Source organism: Gambusia affinis, linkage group LG24 (genome assembly GCF_019740435.1).
Source record: "Gambusia affinis linkage group LG24, SWU_Gaff_1.0, whole genome shotgun sequence".
Lineage (NCBI taxonomy): Eukaryota > Metazoa > Chordata > Actinopteri > Cyprinodontiformes > Poeciliidae > Gambusia > Gambusia affinis.
The window spans coordinates 2858569-2886562 of NC_057891.1; the positions used below are offsets into that span (position 1 = coordinate 2858569).

The following is a 27994-nucleotide window of genomic DNA, read 5'->3' on the forward strand; positions in this document are numbered from 1 at the left end:
GGTTCCAAGTCATAGGGGTCATTTGACACAGAAGTAATTGGCCTGTCATTTAGAATGGCTTCCACTTCACTTAGTGCTGTTGACAGGGTTTCATCGTCCAGTGTTTGTTCCTTTAGAACAGATGTGAGGGTCTTTTTAATTAGACGTATTAGTCTTTCCCAGACTCCACCGTAGTGAGCCCCAAAAGGAGGGTTAAAAATCCATTTTATTCCCTCTATTAAAAGAGTCTTTTGGATTTTTTGATGATTCAGCTCTCTTAATGCTTCTTGTAGTTCCTTTTGTGCTCCCACAAAGTTTGTTCCACAGTCTGTTCTGATGCTCATCACTTAGTCGGTTCATCAATCTTTCAGTACAAAATGTTGCCGTGCTGCCCGGGTCAAGGAAAGCATAGGTCTGAATATATTTGTCCCCTTTTGCCACCTTAACTCGGACGGGAACAATTGAAAGTGCACATTCTCTCCCGGCCCTGGTTGCATCACCTGCTGAAACAAGAGCACTGCTTATGGGAGTTACTTCAGTCTCAGTTTGACTGTCCTGCTGTACAACTTTTGCACTTTTAATATGAAGTACTGTTGGATGTCTCATTCGACAAACTTGACACATTAATCTCCTCTTACAATTTTTGCTTAAATGACCTTTTAGTAGGCAACCAAAGCAATATCCATGACTTCTCAAAAATTCAACTTTAGTATCATGTGACTCTGTTTTAAAACGCAAACAGTCAGTTAAGTTGTGTTTTCCCTCACAAAATCCACAGTGATGGATGATGGGACTGGGTATCGTTTCAGGAGGTGGTGGAGGCAAAACTGATTGCTTTATAGCACATCCTGTTTTCTCTGTAGATATTGATGTTGCAAAGCTGCTGTTTTTACCTCTTATTGATTTTAGCTCACCTTTGCCTCTTGGGAATGTTTTTTTGGTTGTTGTTTGGTCTTGAAGGTCTCCAAACAAAGGATCCAAAAGCATATTAGCATAGTTTTCCACAAACTCGACAAGATGTTTAAATCTGACTCTCCTGCCAGTTCTCTGTTGTATTTCATAAGCTGTGGTTCGCCATCTTCCTCGCAGTTTATAAGGTAGTTTGGATGCTAGCAGCCTTAAATTCGATGGAATTTCAAGTTCCTCTAAGTACTGTAAGTCCTGCATTGCATTACAACATCCTCTCAAATACATTGCATATGCATACAGCATTTTTCCATCCTCAGCTTTAATCGCTGTCCAGTTCAAGGCTTTATCCAAATAAGCTGCAGAAACTTTCATTTCATTTCCAAAGTGCTGCTTTAATAGTTGTTTAGCTTCTCTGTAGCCTTTACTTCCTTCGGCTTGTAAACAACTGCGGACCAACTCCCTTGGCAAACCAGATGTAAATTGTTCTAAATAATATAGTCTGTCTTTATCATTTCTAGTCCTGTCTTCAATTAATTGTTCAAATGCATGAACAAAGGAATGGTATTCTAATGGGTTACCATCAAACAGAAATATTTCTCGGCGGTAACAAAGACAGGTTTTGCTGGCTGACAATGAGTTCTGCTATGTCATTTTGTCTTTGAATAACAACATTCAAATTTTCATTATCAGCAGTAACCACCACATTTTGATAATCTTGTACAGTTTGAGATGCATTATGATCGAAAGTTGCAGCTTCAGTTTCACTTTCAGTGGGATTCCCACCTTGAGGCCCATTCTCTGCTGTGCCCAAACTCCTAGGAGAAGACCTGCATCTCTCAAGAATAGTCTGTTGAAGTGGAGTTTTTGGTATAACACCTAGCTGCATGAATTCCACCTTGCCCTCTCTCGAATCTAGTTCTTGATGAGAGCTATAATATTCATTCATGCCGTCCCCTAAAGATGGTTTCTGATCCACCTCATCACTTTGCAAAGTCTTTATTTTAGCAGTTGATGCTGCAAGATCAGCTTGTAGCTCAATTTGCTCCATTCTCAACTTCAATTTCGCTTCCTCTATTTGCAAATCATGTTTCTCTTTCAAGGCAGCCACTCGTGCCAATGCAGCAGCCTGTTCTGCTTTGGCCTTTTTTAACTCTACAGAGACTGAGGAAGATCTGGATCTTGATGATCTAGTAGAAGAAGAGGATTTTGATTTCTGTGATACATTAGATATGCTGTCAAATGGTCTGATTGTTGATTGTACAATGTCTTTTTTCCAGATTTCAACATCTTTCAAAAAATAATTTAGGTTACTTATTCGAGGGTCAAACCAGTCATTGTAATCATTGTCCTTTTCTTCCTCTGATAAGAGCTCTTCAACCAACTTATGAGCATTATTAAACTCATCCACAGCTTCTTTAAATACTTGCACTGAATCATTGACGGCATCAACATTTCCTGCATCCGTCATCAAAGCCTTTATTTCATTGATTTTTCTGGTGCAGGCTCCCAATCTGCCTCTGCGCGAAAGAACGCGCACCTTTAACCTATGCAAAATGAGAAGTCAAAAAGTATCTATGTTATGGGTGACATGAATGCAGACATCTCAGATAAAAACTCGCTGTTTGCAAAACACCTGATTCATTTTTGTACAGACTTTAATTTAATATTGTCAAGCAAAGAACTTTTGCCAAGCGGCAAGTTACACTTATATAAGTGAAGCCTGGCATACTACATCCTGGTTGGACCATTGTATCACTACAGCAGATGCTCATGCTGCTTTGATATATATTAATATCTTATACAATGTGTCCACTGTTGATCATATCCCTTTCGAGGTATCAATTAGATTTGATCATATACCTGCAACAGATTCAAAAACAGATGCATATAGACTGGTCTTCTTTATCTAATAAACAAAGAGCCTGTTACTATGCCCAAACAGATCAATTGTTATCTTCCATTAACTTACCAAGAGAGGCAGTTACTTGCACAGACTGTAACTGCTCTAATATTGAACATAGGTTCAATATAACTAGCTTATATTCTGACATAATTGAAGCGCTTATGGGAGCTAGTTTGCCTTAATAAGAGTAATGTAAAGATTAAAAGTAGACCAGGGTGGAACACATATGTGTCTAAATTCCACAATGAAGCCCGCGAAGCTACTACATCTTGGGCTCTAGCAGGTAAACCTAGACAGGGCCCTATATTTGAGCAGAAAAAGCTGTCCACTTCAAAATACAAATATGCACTACGCTTCATTAAACAGAATGAGCAAACCATGAGGGCTGATTCCTTGGCAAAAAAGTTTTTAGGAAAGGATACAAAATCCTTTTGGAACGAGGTTAAAACTATCAATAACAATAAATCCTCTCTCCCTTACACTATTGATGGTGTTTCTGGGGTGAATATGATTGTAGATTTTTGGCAACACCACTACAGCAAGTTATTCACCTGTGTACAGAGTGAACCCTTCCAGGTTGACAAAGTTAGCACTGTAGAAACTATCAAAACACACGAGGTCTATCATGCAATTAAAGAACTGTCTGTAAATAAATCTATAGGAATGGATCTTATATCAGCTGAACATCTCAAATTTGCCAGTTCAAGGGTTGTCCCTCTGCTTGCCTTGTGTTTCACTGGTTTTATTATGCATGGTTTTATTCCTGAATCCTTGATGAAGGTTCTTTTACTTCATGTGATTAAAAACAAAGCTGGTAAAATTGGCAGTTCTGATAATTACAGACCTATAGCCCTAGCTAATACACTGTCTAAAGTCTTTGAACTTATTCTTCTGCCAAAATTTGCAAAGATAATAATGTCTACTGAAAATCAATTTGGGTTCAAGCCCAAACATGGCACTGATATGTGTATATATGGCCTAAAAGAATTACTGAAAAATTATAACAGCAAAAATTCTACAGTTTTTCTGTTTTTTAGACGCCACTAAGGCTTTTGATCGTGTTAATCATAGAAAACTATTTTTTAAAATTGTGCCAAGCTGGTGTACCTAAGTATATAGTAAGATGTCTGTCCTACTGGTATGCTAATCAAACTATGCAAGTGAAATGGGACAACTGTATGTCTGCATCCTTTCATGTCAGCAATGGAGTCAGACAAGGAAGCATTTTATCTCCTATTTTGTTTAACTTTTATATGAATGTTGGCAAATGTTAAATATAGTGCAATAAAGTACTCATCTGTACTCTGGAGACATTGGTATGATTGCCTTTTGTAAGGCTAGAAGTCATGTGTTTGTATTGTTTATTTTTTGTACTTTTTATTCTTTTATTGTCTTTGTTTTCTCTTTGTATGTAATCTGGACTCTGAGTCTGTAATAATAAATCTAATCTAATCTGTCCTCATACGTAGGTGCAGTTTCCGTGTCAGACATTGTTAATGATCACACAGATCCCTTCTCTTTCAAATAAGTTCATCAATAAGCATTCTTCTTTGCCACAGTCCGTTTCCAAAATCACAAACTTTGCTTTCTGTACTCATCGATATTTTCTTTGTAGCGCAGCGGCGCTTCCATTCATAAACTCGATCAGCTGATTTTACTCACGGCCCGCTGACGGCTTTCTTTGTTCGTCTGAGAGTGATCGGCTGGATCCTCCAACTTTGAGCTTTTTTCTTCAAGTCATCAGTGGAGTTTCTTTACTTGTTACGGCAACTCTGGCGTCTTAACAAGCCTCCAACATTCCTCATCGCCAGAGTAGTCCTCAGGAGGAGGTCTCCGACTCGTCAAAAACCAAAAAGCACTCGCGGAGAGCCTTCTTGTCGAAAGATATCAAACCTTCTTTTAATCAGAAATAGTTCTTCTTCTTCTTCTTCTTGATTTTATTGGCGGTTGGCAACAAACTTTAAGTAGCATTACCGCCACTTACTGGTATGGAGTGTGGTTCGAGATGGACTATCAATTTATATAAATACTTGTATACTCCTACACATACCATTAATATATAAATTAAATAAATAAATTTCATATTTATATATGCATACATACTCTCATCCATTTTTACACATATCTTTATAATCCACCCCTCTAGATCATGCACACCTTCACACACACACCTACTATAATCAAATTCTTTGAAATAATTTAGTTTTCTTTAAATATTTAATAATTATTTGTATATGTTTACTCCCCAAATTCTTCCTCAAAATGTCTAACAAATTAATCTTTTCCTTAATACAGTCAAACTCTCTTCTCATACATCTTCTTTCTCTTTCATACTTATGGCATTCTAACATAACATGTTCTATTGTTTCATATTTGTCACAGTAATCACATTTTCCATTAATATGCTTTTGTATTTTAAAAAGTGTATAATTAAGTCCTGTATGCCCAAATCTTAATCTTGTTATCACCCTTCCCTCCTTTCTATTTCTTCTTCCATTTCTTTTCTCTCCTACTATTTTCTGAATTTTATAAAACCATCTTCCTGTTTTTTCTTCATCCCACCTTTTTTGCCATTTTTCCATCAGTTTTTCTTTAACCATACTCTTTCCCTCAGATTTACTTATTTTAACTGCAAAACTAATAGGATTATGAATTGCCCTCTTAGCCATTTTATCTGCCCTCTCGTTTCCTTCTACCCCAATATGTGCTGGAACCCACACAAATATAACTATTAGACCCATATTTTGTATCCTGAACAATGTATGTAATATTTCTAATAAAATGTCCATCCTACTATCTGATTGAATATTTTTTAAACTTATCAATGCTGAGCTTGAATCTGAACATATCACTGTTTTTAATGGTTTTATTTCTTCTACCCATTGTAAAGCTAACAATATTGCCAACATTTCTCCTGTGTATACTGATAATCCGTCTGTGCTCCGTTTTCCTATTTTTAAATCGAATTCTGGTTAATCAGAAATAGTCTCCGAGTTGACTTATAATAAGTAAAGTTTATTTGACGGTAAAGAAACTATTCCACTCCTCGATCAAACAATCAGAACACTCTCAGCTGCTGCCTGCTTGCCAATCATAGAAGTAGGCTGACTGACAAGGAGGAGGGCCCAAACACAAAACACAAACAAACAACAATAAATCCACCATTCATCCGCAATATTAATACATTAGCAACTCCTTATAGGCTCCAACACAGAATGCTGGGGAACCAGAGCCACAAGTCCTTTATGTTGATAGAGACTGATGTAGTGAATCAGGTTTGTGATTTTTAGACCTTATTGCTGTAACATTTGTTTACAGTTCAAAGTTTAAAATATTTTTAGGTTCACTTTAATTTTTTAAAACCCAATGTAAAAGAAATGTATTTTGAACAAGGTATTATGTAGCAGTTATGTTTTATGTAGCAACATTAATACAATCAGCTGTGAGTCATAAGGTAAATTAAATGCTGTAGAAATTATTAATTTGTGTTTTATATATATATATATAATTATTATTATTTTTTTGCATAAACAGGTGTGCCTCCGGTGCTTGAGTGGTTTCGACCTTGGAAAACTAAAGTGAGGCTTGACATCTTTCATTACATGAGGCGATTCACAACCGGTCTCACCACAGAACTTCATCCTCTTTATGGAACTTTCTGCTCCAAGTTGTCCTGCTGCGTTTTTGAATGGGATCGAGATGATGTCAGCTGCCTTAAAGAAGCAAAGAGGTCAGAGCTGAAGAAAAAATATGCTGGTCATCCTCCCACATTAATTCCAGTGAGCTTGCTAAACATTGCAGAAGAAGGACAAGAGGGGTAGAAGAAACCCGGAACCTCATTCAGGAATTATTAAACTCCATGTGGGAACTGACTGACACCTCAGGTCTCCGCCTGATCAACCCTGAGAGCATGACTCGTGTGGCAAATGCAGCAGAAGCACCTGCCATGCATCCAAGATCCACCTGGTGTTGAACTGTACACCAAGCTTCACTCAGCACAAAAGGGAGACAAAGAAGTTCAAACCTTCAGATGTGGCAGGGGCTCGTCTTCAGTTGAAAGCTTTCATCGACACCAGTGTTCCTTCATACCAGGTAAACTGTGAATTGGTATATTTGATGTCATTCATTTTTGTAACACCTGCCAGAATTTTAACCGTACATCTAAATATGTTAATCAGCATAATATCTGAAAAAAATGCAAAGAAGTTTTAATTCAATAAATGCTGCCAATTTTTGCAACTCTGTTTTTGAAGGATGGAGAAGCAATGCCATGCACACTCAAATGTACAGGTAAGAGCCAGTAAATTAGAATATTTTGAAAAACTTGATTTATTTCAGTAATTGCATTCAAAAGGTGTAACTTGTACATTATATTTATTCATTGCATTCAAATGTTTATTTCATTTAATTTTGATGATTTGAAGTGGCAACAAATGAAAATCCAAAATTCCGTGTGTCACAAAATTAGAATATTGTGTAAGGGTTAAATTTTGAAGACACCTGGTGCCACAAACTAATCAGCTGATTAACTCAAAACACCTGCAAAGGGCTTTAAATGGATTAACTTTCAATAAACTACCTGCAATTATTTCCTCTGCTTCACAAGAAATAGGCAAAAAATTCTTAGAAAACAAAATCCCCACACCACCACTATAGCTGGACTTGTGACTAAAAAAACCCTCCCCTCCATTCTCCTTCTTCCAAACACTCTCATTATCAGCAGTGCTGTGTGTTTCCTGAACTAACATTATATCAATTTTCTTCAAAGCTATAAATTTAAACAACTCAGCCCTTTTCAATTCATCTCTAGCACCATTAAGATTTAATGTGCCTATTTTAAAATCACACATGAAAATGAAGAAACAAACGAAAAAACACAGAGAAGCATGAAATATGTCTCTAAACGTCCTCATCTTCATCAGCAGTAATTTCTTGGGATCTGACCCTTACAATCAGTTTCTTTAAGCGATAGATTTCTTGGTCTGTTAACACATCGTCTCCCAAATGTCCAGTTTTCTTTGTTAAAGGCCGAGAGGATTCAATAAACAGTTTTAAATCTGGAAAATATTCTTCCACCTTAATCAGCCTGAGTCCTTTAGTTTTTTGTAAAAACTTTTTAATTTCAGCAGGATACAGACTCTGCTGCTCCTGGATCAACGACAGACCACCGTCAGACTCCAAACTGCTCTCTGCTCTGTTGGCTTTCTTAGCTCTAAGAGTTTTAGTGCTGCTGTTAGCAGGTCCAAAACTCTTCCTTTTCTGGGACAGTTTCAACCAATCCTCATCAAGCATGCTGTCATCCTCACAAAAGCTGTCGCAAAAAACTTCATCAGTTCTTTTGTCCCCCAAATCTGCATCAAAACCACTCACAGATTGATCATGGTTCATCTCACAAACAGTGATATCAAGTTGATCAGAACAATCATAATTAAGAGAGGATCGAACTTCAGGTTGTTTCTCTGCAGTTACAGGAACCCCAGAACCAGCAACATTAAGACCTTCACTGACTACCGTAAAACCACCAATGGCCGCGTGACCCGCTTCGGCGGCACCATCCCCATCGCCAGCCTCCACCAACTGTGCACCCTTAAGTTTTTCTGGGCACGATCGAATTATATGACCTTCCGCTCCACAACCAAAACATTTCATGTTCTCTGATGAGGCAAAAACCATATAATTAAAACCATCTACTTTGAAATTGAAGGACAGGTTAAGCTCATTAGCTGCTGTGTCCTTAAGGATCATAAAAACCTGCCTTCTATGATACACGACATGTTTAAGAAGCACAGATTTGCATCCTAAAGAAACCATCTTTATGGGTGAAACTAGCTGTCCATAGCGTGTCAATTCTTTAACAAGCAGATCGTTCTTAATAAACGGGGGTGCATTTGAAATTATAATCTTTTTAGCTGGAGTAACCAGCGGGAGAACCGGCGTCAAAGTGTCATGAATGACAACGCCCCTCTCAACCAACTCACTCACTTTAGATGTATCATCTAGAAATATCACGATTGCACCATTCATACGGGAAGCAGATTTCACACTATCATAACCTACCGCTCCTCCAACAGCTAAGGCTGCCTCCTCTACCGAACAATTCACTGTTGCTATGAGTTTGACAGCATGTCAACTTTTCAAAACCTGCACCGCCCTCCACAACAGGCATGATGCCAACAAACGCCAAACCAAACCGGTAGCAAAAAGCTACCGGACCAGTTTGAACCAACCAAAACTCCACTTAAGATCAAATAAAAGAGAAAAGAGACACAAAAAAACACCTTGCAGGAAAAAACAAAAGGTAGAAAGACTCAACAAACCACTCAGTCCAACACTCCCATCTCCACCTCCACTCACTCAGAGAGAGAGAGAGAGAGAGAGAGAGAACTGTTTCCTGCTAATTATCTCGGAGGACAATTGTGTAAAAAAACTTGAGGTGACTCTGCTGCACTCTAGTGGCGAGAAGCCGTAATGTTGGCTGGTAACAATCGGAAGGCATTATGGGAGATGTAGTTTGTAGTCAATTCGTGCTCAAAACCTATTTTAAGTCAATCAATGAGCCTGTAAAACGGTGGTGGGGGGAGAGGGACACATAAAATGACGTAGAGGGCAACATGTGGCCCGCGGGCCTTGAGTTGTGAAATATGGAAATATAAACACCAAAACAAACGGACAAAAATTAAAGCTGAAAATCAATGATGATGCTAAACTTGAAGATTTACTTTTTAGAATAAACATAAAAATATATAAAATCTTTTTTTTCCAGGTTCCAGATGTTCCTGAAAACTGCTCTAAGATCAGAGTTTCTGTGGGACATCCAGTTCTAAACTGGTTCAACTGGTTTCTGTGATGGAAGCTGAAGTTTCTCTCCAGTTTCCAGTAAAGCATCTTTTTCTCTGAGGAGCTTTGAGGAACATTTTCATGTCAACAGAAGGAAGAAGCAGCAGAGAAAAGAGGGTTGAAGTGTCTTTCATGGCTTCAAAGCTGAACTGGAAATGATTCCCATGTTTCCATTCTCAGACCATTTCTGGTTCCAGGATGAAAATGAACCAGAGAGAAAAAAGATCAACTTTCCAGTTGAATCCAGTTCAGATCAAAACTCCATCAAGCCTCTAAATGGAGCCCAGTTTGAATTGGATCTTTATTGATCCAAAGAGACAAACAATATCAGACACTAAATGACAGACATGAGAAAACAAACAGGAGGAAAATCTTGGAGGTCAGAGGTCATCATCATGATCCAGTCAGAGTCTCTTTAGACTCAAACTGCTGCAGCTTCAACCTCTGAGGATCAGCAGGACACAGAGATCATTCTCTACTTTACAGAGACCAGAACCTGCAGAGAGAAGAAGGAAGGAGAGATCAGATCAGTGAGTGTTTCCAGACTCTCTCCAGCAGCAGTCAGTGACGCAGCACATCCACTAGATGGTTTCCAGGCTGCAGTCAGACTGATCTCAGAGCTGTGACCAAGATGAACCTGATCAGTTGTTTCCTGTTGAACTGAGAGAACAATCAGATCTGAGATCAGATCTGCTGCTGCCACAGTTTGATGAATGAGGACCACTGACTGTCTCTAGACATGTTGGACGGCTGGACGCTGGAGTCCAGCTGGACTTCCTGGAGACATGGACACAGCAACAACACTCATCTTCACACCCACACAAACACAGGAACACAGCAAGCTGCTGCTCCTCTGATTGGCTGATTGCTGTCTCTGTGTCCAATCAGGAAGCCTGAACCATTCCCCTCCCACTGAGAAGCTGCAGCTTAACTGGGAACACTGGATCTTTGCTTTGATGCTAACTGGGTTTAGTTCTACATGCTGACAGGAGATGAAATCACTACAAACATTTACTTACTTTAGATCATCTACAAGATCCTTCAGCTGCTGAACATCTGAATCCTTCAGTTTGTTTCCTCTCAGGTCCAGTTCTTTCAGATGGAGGCTGTTGGACTTCAGAGCTGAAGCCAAATAATCACAGCTGATCTTTGACAACCTGCAGCGATTCAATCTGAATAAAGAATAAAAGATGAGCTGAACCAACAGGATGCAGGTTAACCAGTCCAACAGAACCAGTTAAAGATTCTCATGAATATTAATGCCAACAAGCTGCTGCTTCAATAAAGACCTGCTGACTTCAGAACCAGAACCAGAACCAGGTACTGGGTCGTGTTCTGTTGGAGGATTTTAGTCAGTAAAATAATTCCAGGTTCTGATTAAAGTGTTGAAGCATCAATCATTGATTATTGATTTGCTCCTGTCAGATTCCAGGATTCACTTTTCTAGACTGTGTTGAATGACCTTTGACCTGCTTCACATGAGGGGGATTTCTACACACCGGGGGTCCGAATGCTGTCCTGTTCTGACCTCAGGTCAGCGGGTCCAACTCAGTTACACAGAGGGACTAAATTAAACTCTGGATCCAAGTCCAGGAACAAACTCAGAAAATATTGATTAGAACAGAAGAAATGAACTTTGATTTATGATCAATTATAAATAATTATTCACAGAAATATCAATAATTATATAATTTAAATACCTCAATGTCTCCAGTCTGCAGCCTTCAGTCTGTAGAAAACCACAGAGATCCTTCACTCCAGAACCTTCCAGGTTGGTTCTGAACAGGTCCAGTTCTGTCAGATGGGTCGGTTTGGACTTCAGAGTTGAGAACAGAGAAGTCCAGCTGGTCTCTGACAAACTGCAGTAATTCAATCTGAATAAAGAATAAAAGATGAGCTGAACCAACAGGATGCAGGTTAAAACTGAAATATGAACAAATAAATAATAAAAATGTAGAAAATTAATTTCCCTGAATGTAAAAGAAACTTGATGAACTGATTCCAACATCTGATCCAGTCAAACTGGTTTAAAGAGTCCAAACCAGCAGAACCAGAACATTTGATCAAAACAGAAACTCAAAGTTTTCTATCAGCCTGGATGAGGTGAACTATTTCTGCTGGTTCCTGATCATCAGCTGGAGACCCGACTTGGTAACTGGATCAGAACCAGTCAGTTTGTTCATTAATGGTCTTTGGGTTCTTATTAAAGCTGCTGAAACTCCATATTTCTTTTCATCTCCATGAGGATGTAGAGCTAATTAAATGACATAAACAATACTTTTATACATTATAAATAATATCTATATATCTCCATCAATAATAGGAGGAACAACAGAAATAAGGAGACATGAAAAACAACATGATCAACTATAATAAAAAAACATTTGCAATGTAAGAAATTTAATTGAGCAAAAGTGAATAACAAACAAAGGAATTAGGTAGAAAAGAATAACAACCCAGGTTGTTAAAACCAGGCTTGTTAAACAGATACAAGCAAAAATTCTCATTTTTGTTTTTACGGTGCCGTGTATATTATTCTGAGAGACATTTTGTTGGTAGAGTTTTATATATAGGAAAAAAACTATTTGGTTTATCAATGTGGAAATTTTCCTTCCACTCTAAAACAACAAGATAAATCATATTCATAGAATCACATCCTCAACAATTTGTAGAGCAAACACTTAGCATGCTATAGCTAAATGTTATCATTCAGTTTGGTTAAGAATAATTATTGCACCGTCAATAAATGACTTCTAATAGATGTTCTTAGTTACCAGAGGAACACAATAACGCCTTCATGAGCTCAGAGGTTCAAACTCATGAATAAAGAGGATGGATGCTCTCTGATAAAATATTTCTTGCCGTCTTTCACGTCCTTTCAGCAAACGGTTGAGACGGAGTTGTTTTTGGTTTCACCGCTATTTACCTGCTGTTATACCTGCTGTTGAACGTTTTGTTCAAAGATTATCTGTTAGTCTGCGGCTCGTGTGACCAAACCGGCCGAGGAGGTGAAAAGTTAAAACTAGAGTTAAAATGTTGTTTTAACTTGAGTTCAAGTTACAATGTTCAGTTTTAACATTTGAACTCAACAACCTCCAGCTAAATAGAGGTTCTGCACAAGCTAAAGTTGAGTAACTCCAAGATCCCTGGATCTTCTTAACAGACAGAATCTCTGAGAACAGTTCTTAAAGATACAGCCAGTGTTTTCAGCAAAGTTCAGCCGACTGTCCAGGAACGACACAAGGAATTTAAAATTTGACACTTTCAACAAGCTGGCCGTCGAGTGAAACTGGAATCTCTTTCAGGTTTTGTTTATCTCATTTTATTAGTTCCACTAATTAAATTGAATTATTTTCATTGAGAAAATGAAAAGGTTTGTTCTTTTGTGAGGGAATTTATATTTTACGGTGCCAGAAATACTGAAATTAATGTGCATAATAAAGATGTTGTGGTATTCTCATTTAGTAATGTAATTCTATTAGTTGTGTTTCACCTCAGGCCACTAAAGGCAAAATAAGGCCGAAAAGATGCAGCTAAGAGGAGCAGATTTAGAAGTTCACCGAAAGCTACAGAATGTGTTAAAAACTGAGCTGAAGAAAATAAAAGAGAGAAATTCAAATACATGCTGAGAGTGAAAATCATCCTAAACATGAAGATGTATCACAGATTTCAAAGGAAAATAAAAACGGAGAATAATAACCTGCAGAACCTGCAGCCTGTTGAGCTCAGAGAAAAACTCAGTTGTCTGGATTTTTCCAGACGAAGATGAAGTTGGTTTCTGATTGAAGCTTCTGATTCAGGAAATGGATAAAGGGCGATTCCACCTAATTATGCACAACTATCAGCATCTTTAATCTACTAGAGTTAAAACACTGAACCACCTGGACTCTTTAAACCTGGACTGGATTATTATCAACTAATAGCAGAAGATTTAAAACTAAGTGTGGCATTTGTGGATCTTCAATAAAGGGAGATTTCATTCTCTCTCTTTCTGCATCTTGACCTTTGACCTGCTTCACATGAGGGGGATTTCTACACACCGGGGGTCCGAATGCTGTCCTGTTCTGACCTCAGGTCAGCGGGTCCAACTCAGTTACACAGAGGGACTAAATTAAACTCTGGATCCAAGTCCAGGAACAAACTCAGAAAATATTGATTAGAACAGAAGAAATGAACTTTGATTTATGATCAATTATAAATAATTAATCACAGAAATATCAATAATTATATGATTACATACACCAATCTCTCCAGTCTGCAGCCTTCAGTCTGTAGAAAACCACAGAGATCCTTCAGTCCAGAACCTTCCAGGTTGGTCCAGCTCAGGTCCAGTTCTGTCAGATGGGTCGGTTTGGACTTCAGAGCTGAGAACAGAGAAGTCCAGCTGGTCTCTGACAACCTGCACAAATACAATCTGAATAAAGAATAAAAGATGAGCTGAACCAACAGGATGCAGGTTAAAACTGAAATATGAACAAATAAATAATAAAAATGTAGAAAATTAATTTCCCTGAATGTAAAAGAAACTTGATGAACTGATTCCAACATCTGATCCAGTCAAACTGGTTTAAAGAGTCCAAACCAGCAGAACCAGAACATTTGATCAAAACAGAAACTCAAAGTTTTCTATCAGCCTGGATGAGTTGAACTATTTCTTTACCAAACTGAAACATCTCCATCATTAATTAACATCATTTGAATTATTTTACACATTTTTGATCATCAAAAACATTTTAAAAACTGAAAAACAAAGTTCAATAATCTCAAAGTCTGAAATAAGAAAATAATTAATTTACAAGGTAAAATATTTGAGATTTTACTCTGACAATTAAACAGGTTTTTTGGAGAAAAAAAATTGGAATAAAATTATTAATTAAACTAATGATTAATTTATCAATTAATGATTTTATTGGATAAATAATTAAAACAAACCTCAGATTCTTCACTTTACTGACTGAACTCTCCAGGATCTCAACCAGAGGCTTCAGATCAGATTCTCCACCTTCATATATGAAGATCTGATTTATTTCCAGTTCAGTCAGATCTGGGTTGGACTTCAGCGCTGAGGCCAAAACTTTACATTCATCCTTTTGGAGCTCACAGCCACCAAGTCTGTGATTAGAGAAGAAATAAAATCAGTTCTAATGAAATCAATCTGGATCAATAACAGAATAAAATATGATAACAGTGATGTCATCATCTGATCAACATCTGATCTTCAATTTACTGAGTTTGACCCCACAGAGAATCAGTTCAGTTCCTGGTTAAAGTCCAGGTTCTGGTTCTGGTTCTGGTCCAGGCTTCATGTCCTCAGACCTTCAGCTGCAGTCAGATGTTGAAGATCTTCTATCATCTGTGAAGGAAAGTTCAGTTTTCTCTGCAGCATCTGATGGAGCTGCAGCATCAGAGCCTCAAAGGAGCTGCAGCAGCTGATGAAGAGGCTGACTGAGCTGAATGAAGGAAACTACTGGAGATGATGGAGAGGAGGAGGAACTGCTCACAGCTGGGACTTGGACTAGACCCTTTGGCTCCTTGAGATCTTCCACCAGGCAGGAAGTGAGTTAGAAATGAAGTGAGCAGAGCAGGAAGTCCAGCCTGCTGTGGACCTCTGGCATCTCTGGGTTTGTTTAGCCAATATCTGCTGCAGCATCTAGAATCATCATCATCATTAATAATAGTAGGATATTCTATAGAAACAAAGTTCCCAGCAGCAGGTTATTAAATGCTGCCACAGAGGAAACTGGGAGCAGAAACCAAACACATGATGCTCCCAGTTCTGTCTCCGTTCATCTGCTGGATTTGATGCTTTAACAAAGTAGAAAGTGGACAGTCGTCAACCTGCTGCAGCTAAAAGCTTCAGATTGTTCTGGTCGTCCTGCAGAGCAGCAGCAGGACCGGTTCTGCTTCAGGTCTGAACCTCTCAGACTGTTGATCTGAGAGGAACTGGGACAAACTGGTTGGAAGAGGGAACCATGTCTCTGCAGTGGTCTGTCCATCGTCTCAGAGGAACAAAGGTTTGGATGTCAGAAGAAATTGTTGCTAAACTCCTGAAGAGCTGAAGACCAAAACCCCTGGAGGAGACGGAGCGTTTGGGTCCAGCAGCATTTTCATGGTGAAGCAGTGAAAGTTCTCCAGTAACTAGAAGAGGCTGGGATGTCTAAAGAGTTGAAGCTCATGTCTCTCCAGGTCTTCATGGAGGACAGCTAACAGCTTCAACAAAGGCTGCAGATGAAGAGTTGATGAGGAAAATGGTTCCAGCTCTGGAAGCTCAGAGTTCTCAGAGCTTTGGGAGGATCTGACAGAAACCAGAACTTTTTCTGGACCAGACAACAATCAACACATTTTGGTCTCATTTACAAACTCAGAGGAAACTAGTGGGAGGAGGAAGAGGTGAGGATGATGATGGAATGAAGAAGATCAACACTGTTCACAAAGTTTCTAATTAATGCAACGGTTTATTTTAATGGTTCAACTTTTCATTAAACCTAAATAATTATTTTATAAAAACAGTCAAAGATCCTAAAAGGTGAATTATGGAGTAGCGGCTCAATGAATGAAGAGAAGATTAAAGTTTAAAAAGTCTCTCTGGTTGATTGGATCTTAGAGAAAATAGATTTTCTAGAGTTCTGAAGGTTTTTATTCATTTCAACATGAAAAGTGATAAAAAGTTAAATATTTTTAAAATGATCAAAATGTGTAAAAACCAGAAGCTGCAGCTGTCCTGGATGATCTGAATGTTTAGATGTTTGAATGGATGAAATAATCCAGAGGATGAAGGAAGAAGTTAAAGACCAAAAACATCCAGAAGCAACTTGAAGAAGAAGAAGAAACAGGAGGACAATATTGCTGAATCAGCATTCACACAATGAAAACATCTGGACTCACCGAGCCTTTCTGCAGTTCCTCACAGCTGGAACCAGTCTCAGTCGTCCTGATTCTGATGTGTTGTACTTCTCCAGGTCCAACTCATCCAGAACCTCTGACATCAGCAGCATGAAGGCCAGAGCTGAACAGTCAGTCACTGAGAGCTTCTTCCCTGAATCCAGCAGCCGTTGGATCTCCTGATAAAATGAGAGATCGTTCATCTCCATCAGACAGTAGAAGATGTTGATGCTTCTGTCAGGAGAGATTCTATCAGTGTTCATCTCCTTCAGGTTGGTGATGATTCTCTGGATGGTTTCTGGACTGTTCTCTCTCTGACCCAGCAGATCTTCTAAGAAGCTCTGGCTGGACTCCACAGTGAGACCATGAAGGAAGCGGACAAACAGGTCCAGGTGGCCATTTTCACTGCTGAGGGATTTCTCCATGACTTTCTTCATGAACTCATCTAGAGATGTTTCTCTGTATTTTTCTCCCAGGAACGTCTGGATCACCTCTGACTTCCTGCTGGTGAAACAGTGGAGCATGTAGACTGCAGCCAGAAACTCCTGGATGCTCAGATGAACAAAGGAGTAGACGGAGATGTCACGCGTCCCTCTCTCCTTTTTAAACATTTTAGTGAAAACTCCTGAGAACAACGCAGCATCTTTGATGTTGATGTCACACTGTTTGAGGTCTTTGTCATAGAAGATCAGGTTTCCCTTCAGCAGCTGATCAAAAGCCAGTCTTCCTAGAGACTCAATCAGTTTTATATTGTCTTCAGTTCCTCTATCAAACTTTTCCTCCTTGATTTTGAGCTGAATCTCCAGGAACTCTATGTACATCTCAGTCAGGGTCTTGGGCAGATCTCCTCCCTCTCTGGTCTCCATCAGATTCTCCAGAACATTACTAGTGATCCAGCAGAAAACTGGGATGTGACACATGATGTGGAGAGTTTTTGATTTCTGGATGTGGGAGATGATCCTGTTGGCCTTCTCTTCATCATCTCTGAATCTCTTCCTGAAGTATTCCTCCTTCTGGGGGTCAGTGAACCCTCTGACCTCTATGACCCTGTCAATAGACTTATTTGGAATCAAATTAGCTGCTGCAGGTCGTGTGGTTATCCAGAGGAGAGCAGAGGGAAGCAGTTTCCCCATGATGAGGTTTGTCAGCAGAACATCCAGTGAGCTGGACTCTGTAACATCAGTCAGGATCAGATTGTTCTTGAAATCCAGATCAAGTCGACTTTCATCCAGACCATCAAAGATGAACAGAACCTGAAACGTTTCAAAGCTGCTGATTTCTTTGGTTTTAGTGAAGAATTTATGAATCAGTTCTAATAAACTGAACTTTTCTTCTTTCAACACATTCAGCTCTCTGAAAGTGAATGGAAATATGAAATCAATGTTCTGGTTGGTTTTGCCTTCAGCCCAGTCCAGAGTGAACTTCTGTGTTAACAGTGTTTTCCCAATGCCAGCCACTCCCATGGTCATCACTGTTCTGATCCGTTGCTTTCTAGCAGGGTTGGGTTCAAAGATGTCTTCCAGTTTTATTTTTGTCGCTTGATTCCTGGATGCTGTTTCAATCTGTCTGACCTCATGTTCCTGGTTGACCTCTCCAGTTATTCCTTCTAAGATGTAGAGCTCTGTGAAAATATCATTCAGAAATGTTGTCTCTTCCCTTTTTGCAACGCCTTCACAGTGGGCGAAGTATTCGAAGGTTTTCCTTAGAGACTGTTTGTGGTCTTGTTGACATCGATCATCAAAATCTGAACAAAGAGAAAAAGACACAAGATGAAACACTTGAACAAATTGAGATTCAATTCACTGAATTTTAATTTGATTGTTTTTTATATCAGGATGTTTAAACAAAGATCTCATTCGAATTATAGACCCTGAGGAGGATTTCATTTGGAAGAAACTGTCATGATGTGCGATGTGAGGCAGACGCTGAGGACTAGCGATGGGTCCGGCAACACCGATGCGTCGGCGCATGTGTCAAGCCCAGAGACCAAACCCCGTGTCGGTGCGTATTGCTTTCAGCAAGTCACCTGACCGATACAGGAACTGTTTCGAAATGACATTGACGCGCCAAACTGTGTTTATAAGGAAAAGAATCTGTCAGCAGGACGAATTTGCCAAAATAATTCTTGATCTTTTACGGTACGGCATCAACTATGGAGCCTCAAGGTAAACGAAAGGTTTCGTAGTTTGGGACCATTTTGATCTTATGTTAGAAAATAAGACATCGGTTTTCACTTTGTTGTTGTTTCATCCAGTTCTTTCCGGTTTCTACTTGTGATAACTTCACACTACATAAGCAGGGTCACACTCTTTTCTTCTGGAGGTGCTCACGTTTATTTTCTGGAACAAGTTTTACACTCAACATGTCTTACAGTCTGCTTCTTTTTCTGCTTCGCAGCTGAAACTAAACTCACAACTCCCTCTGGTGGTCTGGAGTAATAACAAGTTAACATGGACAGAAACTAAATCAATATACTACACTACTCAATCTAAATTAATCCAAATTCAGCTGAAATTGACTCTTAGTTTACTTTCATATTATGTTCTGCAGGCTAAGTGTTGCATATGTTTCTCCTTTTAAAATCATACATTTCAGAATTTTATTCTTAAATTACCCTCCATAAATAAAAATCTTTAGACAGAAAAAAGGAAAATAAAGAAAACCCTGCTATAAATAAATTTAAAAAAAGACATTTCCAGCAAAACACATTCATAAAGACTTGATTACAAAATAAATATAAGGAAAAATTATATTTATATGAACAATATGTAGTGTCACTAAAATCTGTTTTATGTTATTTATTTATTTCCCCTCCAGGGTTTTTTTTTTTTTTTGTGGGCTCTAGTGTCCCTTATTCGAAAGTGGGCTGACAGGAAGGGGGAAGGAGAGACTTAATAAAATATATAATATACATTAAAATACAATGACTTAAATCTTATTGTATAGACTAAGTCATCAAATCAGTCTGTCAACTACGTTGCCTGTAGGGATTTTTAACGTCCAGCAGGTGTCAGTATTCAGTGACAGTATCGACACAATATCAATACAGTTTAACTTTGGGTCAAAACGATACATAAGGCCTCATTTACCCATCACTACAGAGGACCCAGGTAGAAAACCAAGAAACGACGATTTAAGGATTAATACAGAAAAAAAAAACAATCCAAAGTCCAGGCACCACAGATAAAGAGTGGAAGGCTAAGGCTCAAAAAACTGGTAGCAACTGGAAACTCAAATGGACAGTAGTAACAGACGTAACCAGACAGATACGACAAGGACCCAACAAAGACCATGGAACAGAGGTGGCATTAAAGGGGGAACAAGATAGAGCTGGGAACAATCACAGGGTAGACAGGACAACACAGAGACTCAATTAACTGAAACGTGAAACATTCAAATCATGAAGAAAACCAGTCATAGTACTGTATAGCTTCGCTTGTTGATAAATTGACTGGACTACAAACATCATGCTGAACATTCAAAGTGTTTTCACACTAGGAGACGCCTCCTGCCAATCTGCAGGAAAACTTTTCCATAGTTTCTGACCTACAGGTCAGCAGGAGGTGTTTAACCATAGTGCTCCATTTGTTTGTTATAACTGTAGTCACTGTTGGATGAGTTCACTTCCACTCAGTCATGATTGGTGAAGGGACTAACCTAAATCAGAGGAGTTGGAGGTCAAACTCAGCTGATTGGACAGGGTAGGATCTATAAATTGAAGACGTTTGATCATCAATCTGCAGGCTCTCTGTCCTTTCATTCTCACATCATCTATGGTCTTCCGGGCCTTGTTTGCTGTTATTTGGTTCCCTTCAAGTATTGCCCGCTTCTCCGAAAGATTAAAGACACCATCTGTTTCCAGGTTATCGAGGAGCTGAATCAGGATTTCCTCTGAAACTCTCTTCACAAACTCAGGGCGAACCCTGAAAAGTTCTTTCTCTGCAGGCAGAAATCAGAAAAATAATTAATTCAAACTGATGTAACAGAGAAAAACATGATGAAGATCAACTCTTCATGTTGCTCCATCCAGAGATTCCCCTCAGAGTCTGTTGATCAGATCCTCAGGTCTAAACCTGTTGTTGTGTTTCATCTGAGTGATGACCACTGACTCTGTCTACATGAGAACAAATGAAGCTTCAGGTTCAACACTTTATTTCCTCACTGCAGGAAGAACAATAAAAGAAACACCTTCTAAATATAGAGCTGCACTATTGTAGGAAAACTGGAAACTGATATTATTGGTGAATATATCAACTGATTAACAAACATTTTCATCACTTTTCTTTCTTTTACTTTCAACAAGTTTTTAATCTCCATCTCTAAGCTTTAGGATCTCTGTCACCAAAATGTTTGGGTAAAAGAGAGCAAGTATTTCCATCTGAGATAATAAATTGGTAATAAATGATGTGATTACTGGATAAATGAATTACTGGATATAGTAAATATTCCTGTTCTTCACTTCGGTTCCTTTTAATTCTGTTTCCATCAGAGTTCAGTTTTTACCTTCAAGTTTCACAAAAACTCACAATGTTTCCACCAGAGCTTCACTGAACAGGAAGCATGAAGACAATAAATACACACTGAGGCTGAGGTTCATCACATGGCAGCAACACACGCTGTGATTGGTCAGTTTCTTCATTTCTGCTTCTGATTACTTACCAAAATCCACTTCCTGCTGGACGTCCTGCGTCTCCGCCATCTTTTATCTGAAAAACATGAAGGATTCATTATGTTTCACTTTATTTCATAAATAATTTATTTTGGTATTTTTGGAAGACTGAATGGGATCTAAAAAATACTGGATTAGAGATGGAAAATACTCATTTAAATCACATAATAATCAACACATGCCACCCAAAAAAACATTTCAATTTTTAAAACCAAAATTTGTCTTTATGAAAACTGACTTGATCCTTACAGAGAATCTGAAATAAACACCAACTTACTAATTTTTTCTATTTTTCCCGTTAAGGATCAAAACCGACTGCGAGTCATCCTAGGGTCAGATTTCCTTCAGACTGAAATAAAAACTTAACCACCTTTAAATCCTGTTTGTTGCCGTTGGATAGTATTGTGTTGCTGCTACCACTAGCATCAGCTGATTAAACCTCCTCCAGAAATGCATCTGGACTCCTGCACAGGTGTTAAGTTTTCAGGTGACCAGTTGTCCTCACCGTCTCTCCTGTCTTCCTTTGAGTGATGATGAGAAGCAGCAGATATAAAGACACAGAGGAATGAGGGGGGCGAATCTGGACTGACAGAGTTTCATCCTGCTGAAACAAACCAAGTCCTGACTGGTTTTACTGAAGCTGCTATCTGGGACCAAACTGGAGAACTGAGTGGAATTGAAAAGGGGCCAAAAACTCTACAACCCTAAAGGTAACCCAATCAAAACGGCATAATGTAGATATTTGAAACTTGGTACACAAAACCTTCAAGACAGGAAATAAACTATTGGAGGCAGGTCCTGAAAACAATATGTCAACCATTTTGGGTCAACGGTCATTTTTGACATTTCACACATACTGAATTTTGACAATATTCAAGAAATTTATATTCTTTGGCTTCATACAGTTGATATGATTATAAACATTGGAGGATTAAAAGTTATCAAAATGTTGAAGTTTCTCGGTCTGAAGAATCAGATGGATTGGGGATTAATCTGAGATGCTGAAACCAGCTGAAGCCTGAAATATTCCTCCACTCTTCAGTGGAACAATAAGACCTTCAAGAAAACAGAAAACAAACTGTCTCTGAAGTCTGACAATAATGAGAGGATTAATATATGAACATTTATACCTGCTGTATAGAGAGGACAGCTGATTGTAATATGACTCAATAAGATCAATATTCATCCAACAAACACCATCATGTACTCTGAGATTCTTTGGTTCCCCTGGATGTTGGGACAGATTGAGATTCTGATAATTAGTTCATCTTCAGAGCTGATTACAGCAGACTTCATCTGAATGATGTGTTTCTCCTGATCTTATCATTCCTGAGTCGCCTCAAGCTCCGCCCCTTCTCACTACTAGAAACACTGTTTAAAGACGTAAAAAACTACCGTCTCAGTTCGTTCATCATGTTATAATAACACTAGATGGCGCCATTTTGTTTCTTTGCACTTTCAGGTTTGCTACAGTTTTACAGAGAAGAGAAACAACCGAACAACGAGGGTCAAAGGTCAAACTCCTGCCACCAACCTATAGAGGAAAAGTGTTTCTGAAAAAACTCTAGGTTAATTTATATTACATGAACAAACCCAAATATTTAACACTAAACCAAAAATAGAGTTAAAACAAACCTCTAAATAGTCACAGTTGTGGGGAGAAGTAGATTTCTTTAATTCATCATAATTAAAAAAAAACTGTTTAAAACTTAAACAGTTTATAAACAAGAAAAAAATAATTACCGTCATTGAATGTATTAAGTGATGGAAACATAAAATACATAAACAGGTTTACTTTTAAGTGTAAACAGTTGTATAGATTATTAGAAATTAGTCTGATTCAACCAATAATTTAGCAGATTTGTGATTTCCTAGTAATCAAACATTTAAAAATCCAAATGAGAGAAAATGAGCGACAGACTGGAGGACAGTTTTCTTCTGCTTAAACCTCTGAGCTCTTCAGGAAAAATCTGACATTTATAATAATTTTTCTTGTTTGTAAAGTCAAAATGTTTTTGTTTTGTTTTTTTTAAAAACCCGACATATTTAATCCAAAATGGCCGACTTTCTGCTGGGTGTGTCAATCGGGTCCAATAGTTATTTTTATCGGTTTTGATGGTTTAATGTTTTAACTCAGTTACATAGATTTAAATAACAGCAGTGGGTGGGGCAGATGTTTTTAAATACTCTAGGGGGCGCTGTGTTGTTATTTCAGCATAATCACTTATTATTGATCAATAATTGATTGAAATGTGATCAGCTGTCCTCTGTCACCACAGACTGATTCAATCTGGGTTTTCTACTGATAAAAGCCCAGAGAAATCCTCTCTGATCAATAAATTATTGACTTCATATTGAAACCCATAAATCTCAGCCGGGCCACAAACACTCAGAACCTACTGGTACCAGTTTGACTCCACTATGAAACTGGGAGCAAACTCAGCTTGTTGTCTTGGTTACAGATGAAAACTCAGAGAAAATCAGAGTTTCTGACTGAAACCAGGTGCTGCAGCTCTGCATCATAAACAGAACCAGAACCAGAACCAGGCCCAGTTCTGGTTCTGGTTCTGTCCAGCAGCTCAAAGAGAGAAAACCCAGTCTGGACTGGAAACCAGAAGAATGTGGAGTTAAAACTCACCTGATCAAATCTTTGCTTCTCCTTCTGTTCACACAAACCGAGTCGGAGCCACTGGAGAACAAAACCTGATTCTCCAGAACTTGAACCGGACCCACCTGAGGCTCCGCCTCCTCTCACAGCACAGGTGTGTTCACCTGCTGAAATGACAAGAATCCTGTCTGATCATCGCTACCAGGAAATAAATGTTTAAAAACAAGTTCACATTTTAGTTCAAAGGTTATTTATGTTCTAAATATATTTAGTTTTTTCATCAATATTTTATTAAATTAATGGAGATTTTCAGTTTTAATCAGATTTTTATCTACAAAGAACTTTATAAAACAACCAAATGTTGCACCAATTTTCTTCTCAAAAACACAATAAAAGAGCAATAAATCACTAATAATATTTTCTTCTTATTCTAATCTGATCAGTTTGTAGATATTAAATCTCAGGGTCCCAGGATTGAACCTTGGGGTTCCCCACATTCTCTTCAACCTGACGAGACGTTTCCTACTGACACAAACAAGTCTCAGTTTTTCAGGTCAGACTGGAACCAGTCCAGAACTGGACCAGAGTCTGACCAGTTCTCCAGTCACTTCCATAAAACGTTGTGATGCTGCACTGAGTCCAACGGAACCAAGAACCTTCATGTTACTCCACATGTAGACATGACCATCCATTAATATGTTTATTATTTTATTAAATAGAGATTTTTATGAATTTATTCATTTGAATTGTTGTTTAAAGTTGATATGAAGGAAACTTTCCATGATGATTCTCACCTGATCCTCCCTCCTTCATTCCTGAACATAAAGTTCTTTAATCTTTGGCCTCTTTTAGCCTGGAGGCTTTAAGTTGTAGAACTGGTTTGTCTCAAACGTTTCCAATGAAAAAGTTAAAAACCTGCTGAGTTCCAAACAGGTTTTAATTACTGTAGGCGTTTACTGGAAAATGTTTATGAGTTTCTGTCTCTGCTGTGCAGGAATGTTTCCTCGTTCCTCAGTTTGGGTCGAGGTTCATTTGTCACACAGACACAGGAGTTGATGGTCAGCACAGAGACATTTAGCTGGAAAATAAGACCTAAACTAGTCAGTTCTCTACTATTGGGTCCCATCAAACAATTGGTAATCTAATATTATTTATGGGAGAAAATCATTGCCTCAACATTTAATGCAGACTACATATTCACTGTACGTGACTGGAATATGGTTCAGTGCAGGGAGAATAGTTCAGATTGTACAGATTGAACCTGACAGCTGATGCCTGTCAGCTCTGCAGCCTCCAGGCTGTTCTTAAGAAGACCAACCTTCATCCACCTCCACCAGTTAAACCAGTTTGACCATTTATTTAACCTTTACTTCAGAAGCAAACAGGGGAAGAGTCATCGTTACTGAAGTAGAAAGATTAGGAGTCAAAATAATATCTAAAAATGATAATCACTGTGTGAAAGTTTAACAGCGGCCATTTTGTTTAGTTTTCTTTCCCTCCAAAGATTGGATCTCGGTGTAAAAACATCTTTTGACTGTGATCACCTTTACAGGGACCAGGTGGTTTTACAGAAACAACATGAAGTGTGTCGGCTGTCTGCAGTCGGACCTTCAGCTCCATTCCTCAAATTCTGGTTACATCAAACAGAAATGAAACAATCAGCTTCTGGTTAGTGGAGCTTTTAGATGATTGTCATGAATTAATGAGCTTTTTATTTAAACAAAAACAGAGAAATAAAATCACTAACAGATGTAGTTAAACTACAAACAGTTGATGAACAACATGAGGTCATCTGACAGTGACTGAAGGAAAGCTGCTACTGAAATACTTTACAGCAGCAAGAAGCAGCTTGAGACAATAAATTTATGAATATGTTTATAAATAATAAACATCTGATATAAAATCTCATTCCAGACAAACATGATAACATCAGTGCTAACAGCAGATGGACTCTAAGCAGTCACAGTTGCTGATTACATGGGCCGGCTCCATGTTGCAGGACCGGCAGCTTGAATACTTTTCCCTCTATTGTCAGATGCATCATGGGAAATGGAGTTTTAACATCAATATTTTTCTCTTTTTGTTTCTTGAGATTAAATCTCAGTAAAACAAGAAACATTTTAATGTCCATGATATGGACAAAGACTCCAAACATTACTCAGAACTAATGATTCTTGATAAATTTCTAAAAGTACAAGAGTATGAAACATTTTTCAAGTTCCTGTCGTTGCAATGTTCTGTATAAGAGAGTAAAATGTTTCTCCTGCTGCAGAAGTTGTGTTCATATTGATACCCACTAAAGTATTAAATTTGCAATGCAGCATTGTGTTTTCTGTATCTCTAGTTTACTGTGTGATTTTACTAATAATCCTGGTTATTTTTAGTGTTATAAATTAACTTGCAACTGTAGATCTGCCCCAAATCTTAAGTATTTTTGAATCAGCTCTAAAAAACATTTTTATTTGCATTTATTAGGAGTTTTATTCCAGGTGATCTTTTTAAATTTTTAGCTTGTTTTGATCTATTCTGTATCTTTTATTTCCAACTCTGAACCTTTCAGCAGCTCATTGTTTACATTAATAAATTCACCTCATCATCGGAGCATAAACTGGCTTTTCTCCAGTTGAAATGCCGTCTGACGTGAAAACGTTTCTGTCTCACCTCGTGACGAAAGCGGTGGTGACTATGTGCAAATGTGAGATTTGGTTTGTTTTTTCTGCAAAATAAAACTATTTATCATAGGCCTTTATTAGTTTTGATTAGTTTGTAATTTAAATTAGATTTTTTTTTTTAATTCTTCCTGAAAGATGTGAAGCAGAATATAGAAAAAACAAACTGCGTTAAATAATTTCTGCAATTCGTGCGCACCTTTGGCTTGTTAATCTGCCATTATTCTAATGTTTGTTTGCATATTGCTAGTATTATAAATATGATGCTTTTAGCTTCCACGGATTTTATTGTTCCAAGAGCTTATTTAAAATAAAAATAAAAACCTTTACATAATATTAAATATTCATGACATATGAGTAAAAACCCTCGCTCTTTATGATTTGCTTATAAAATAAACTCAGTTTTTGTCCCCGAATTGATAGAACTGGATATTAGGACAAAGATCAACAATGAATAATGTTGAACAAGATGTTTCACTGACTTTCTTTCTAAGGTGGTTGTCGCAGGAAACTGTCTTTCTTCCGCCCTCTGGCGGTCAAACCCATAAATCTCAGCCGGGCCACAAACACTCAGAACCTACTGGTACCAGTTTGACTCCACTATGAAACTGGGAGCAAACTCAGCTTGTTGTCTTGGTTACAGATGAAAACTCAGAGAAAATCAGAGTTTCTGACTGAAACCAGGTGCTGCAGCTCTGCATCATAAACAGACCCAGAACCAGTTCTGGTTCTGGTTCTGTCCAGCAGCTCAAAGACAGAAAACCCAGTCTGGACTGGAAACCAGAAGAATGTGGCGTTAAAACTCACCTGATCCGATCTTTGCTTCTCTTTCTGTTCACACAAACCGAGTCGGAGCCACTGGAGAACCGGACCTGATTCTTCAGAACTTGAACCGCACCCACCGGAAGCTCCGCCCCCTCTCACAGCACAGGTGTGTTGATATCTGATCATCGCTACCAGGAAATAAATGTTTTAAAAAACAAATTCACATTTTAGTTTAAAGATTATTTATGTTTTAAATATATTTACTATTTTAATCAATATTTTATTAATGGAGATTTTCAGTTTCAATAAAACTAATAATAGTTGCTGCTTGTTCTAATCTGAGCCAACAGAACCAAGAACCTTGAAATGTTGAAGTTTCCTCACATGTAGAAACGACCATCTGATATGTTCATATTTTATCAAATACAGATTTTATGAATTTATTTAATGTAATCATGTTTAAAGTTGATATGAAGGAAACTTTCCATGATGATTCTCACCTGATCTTCCCTCTTCATTCCTGAACATAAAGTTCTTTAAACTTTGGCCTCTTTTAGCCTGGAGGCTTTAAGTTGTAGAACTGATTTGTCTGAAATGTTTCCAAGTTAAAACTTGCTGAGTTATAAACAAGTTTTAACTTGCTGATTACTGGAAGATGTTTATGAGTTTCTGTCTCTGCTGTGAAGGAATGTGTCCTCGTTGCTATCATGTCTCAACAAAAAAAGGTTCCACCTACAAACACGACATCAGGATCCGTCCAGCAGGAACCTTTT

General features: G+C 38.1%; 2 protein-coding genes and 1 long non-coding RNA gene across 22 annotated transcripts in view; 1 reads left to right on the forward strand and 2 right to left on the reverse strand.

The window, feature by feature from the left end:
* LOC122827040 (NACHT, LRR and PYD domains-containing protein 12-like) overlaps window positions 1-27925 on the reverse strand; it is a 45551-nt gene extending 17626 nt beyond the window's left edge. For 2 of the 20 annotated variants that reach the window (XM_044109560.1, XM_044109561.1), the window contains exons 1-8: window positions 27264-27441; window positions 23818-23954; window positions 21170-21216; window positions 20168-20449; window positions 16514-18254; window positions 14561-14740; window positions 11329-11502; window positions 10786-10800 (exon numbers count right to left, since the gene is read on the reverse strand). In XM_044109560.1, the coding sequence (XP_043965495.1) occupies window positions 10786-10800; window positions 11329-11502; window positions 14561-14740; window positions 16514-18254; window positions 20168-20449; window positions 21170-21209 (2432 nt within the window). In that variant the 5' untranslated portion in view covers window positions 21210-21216; window positions 23818-23954; window positions 27264-27441. The other 18 variants (XM_044109564.1, XM_044109563.1, XM_044109562.1 and 15 more) reach the window with 17 other exon arrangements.
* LOC122827096 lies at window positions 350-4698 on the reverse strand. Its single transcript, XM_044109698.1, has 2 exons — window positions 4245-4698; window positions 350-2432 (listed from the first exon to the last, which is right to left on the reverse strand). Exons 1-2 carry the CDS (start codon window positions 4280-4282, stop codon window positions 1469-1471), a joined length of 1002 nt encoding a protein of 333 aa, XP_043965633.1. The 5' UTR covers window positions 4283-4698; the 3' UTR covers window positions 350-1468.
* On the forward strand, window positions 5837-7078 carry LOC122827139. Its single transcript, XR_006369972.1, has 3 exons — window positions 5837-6066; window positions 6326-6883; window positions 7045-7078. It is a non-coding gene; the product is annotated as an uncharacterized LOC122827139 (long non-coding RNA).
* Window positions 27926-27994: the final 69 nt, after the last annotated feature.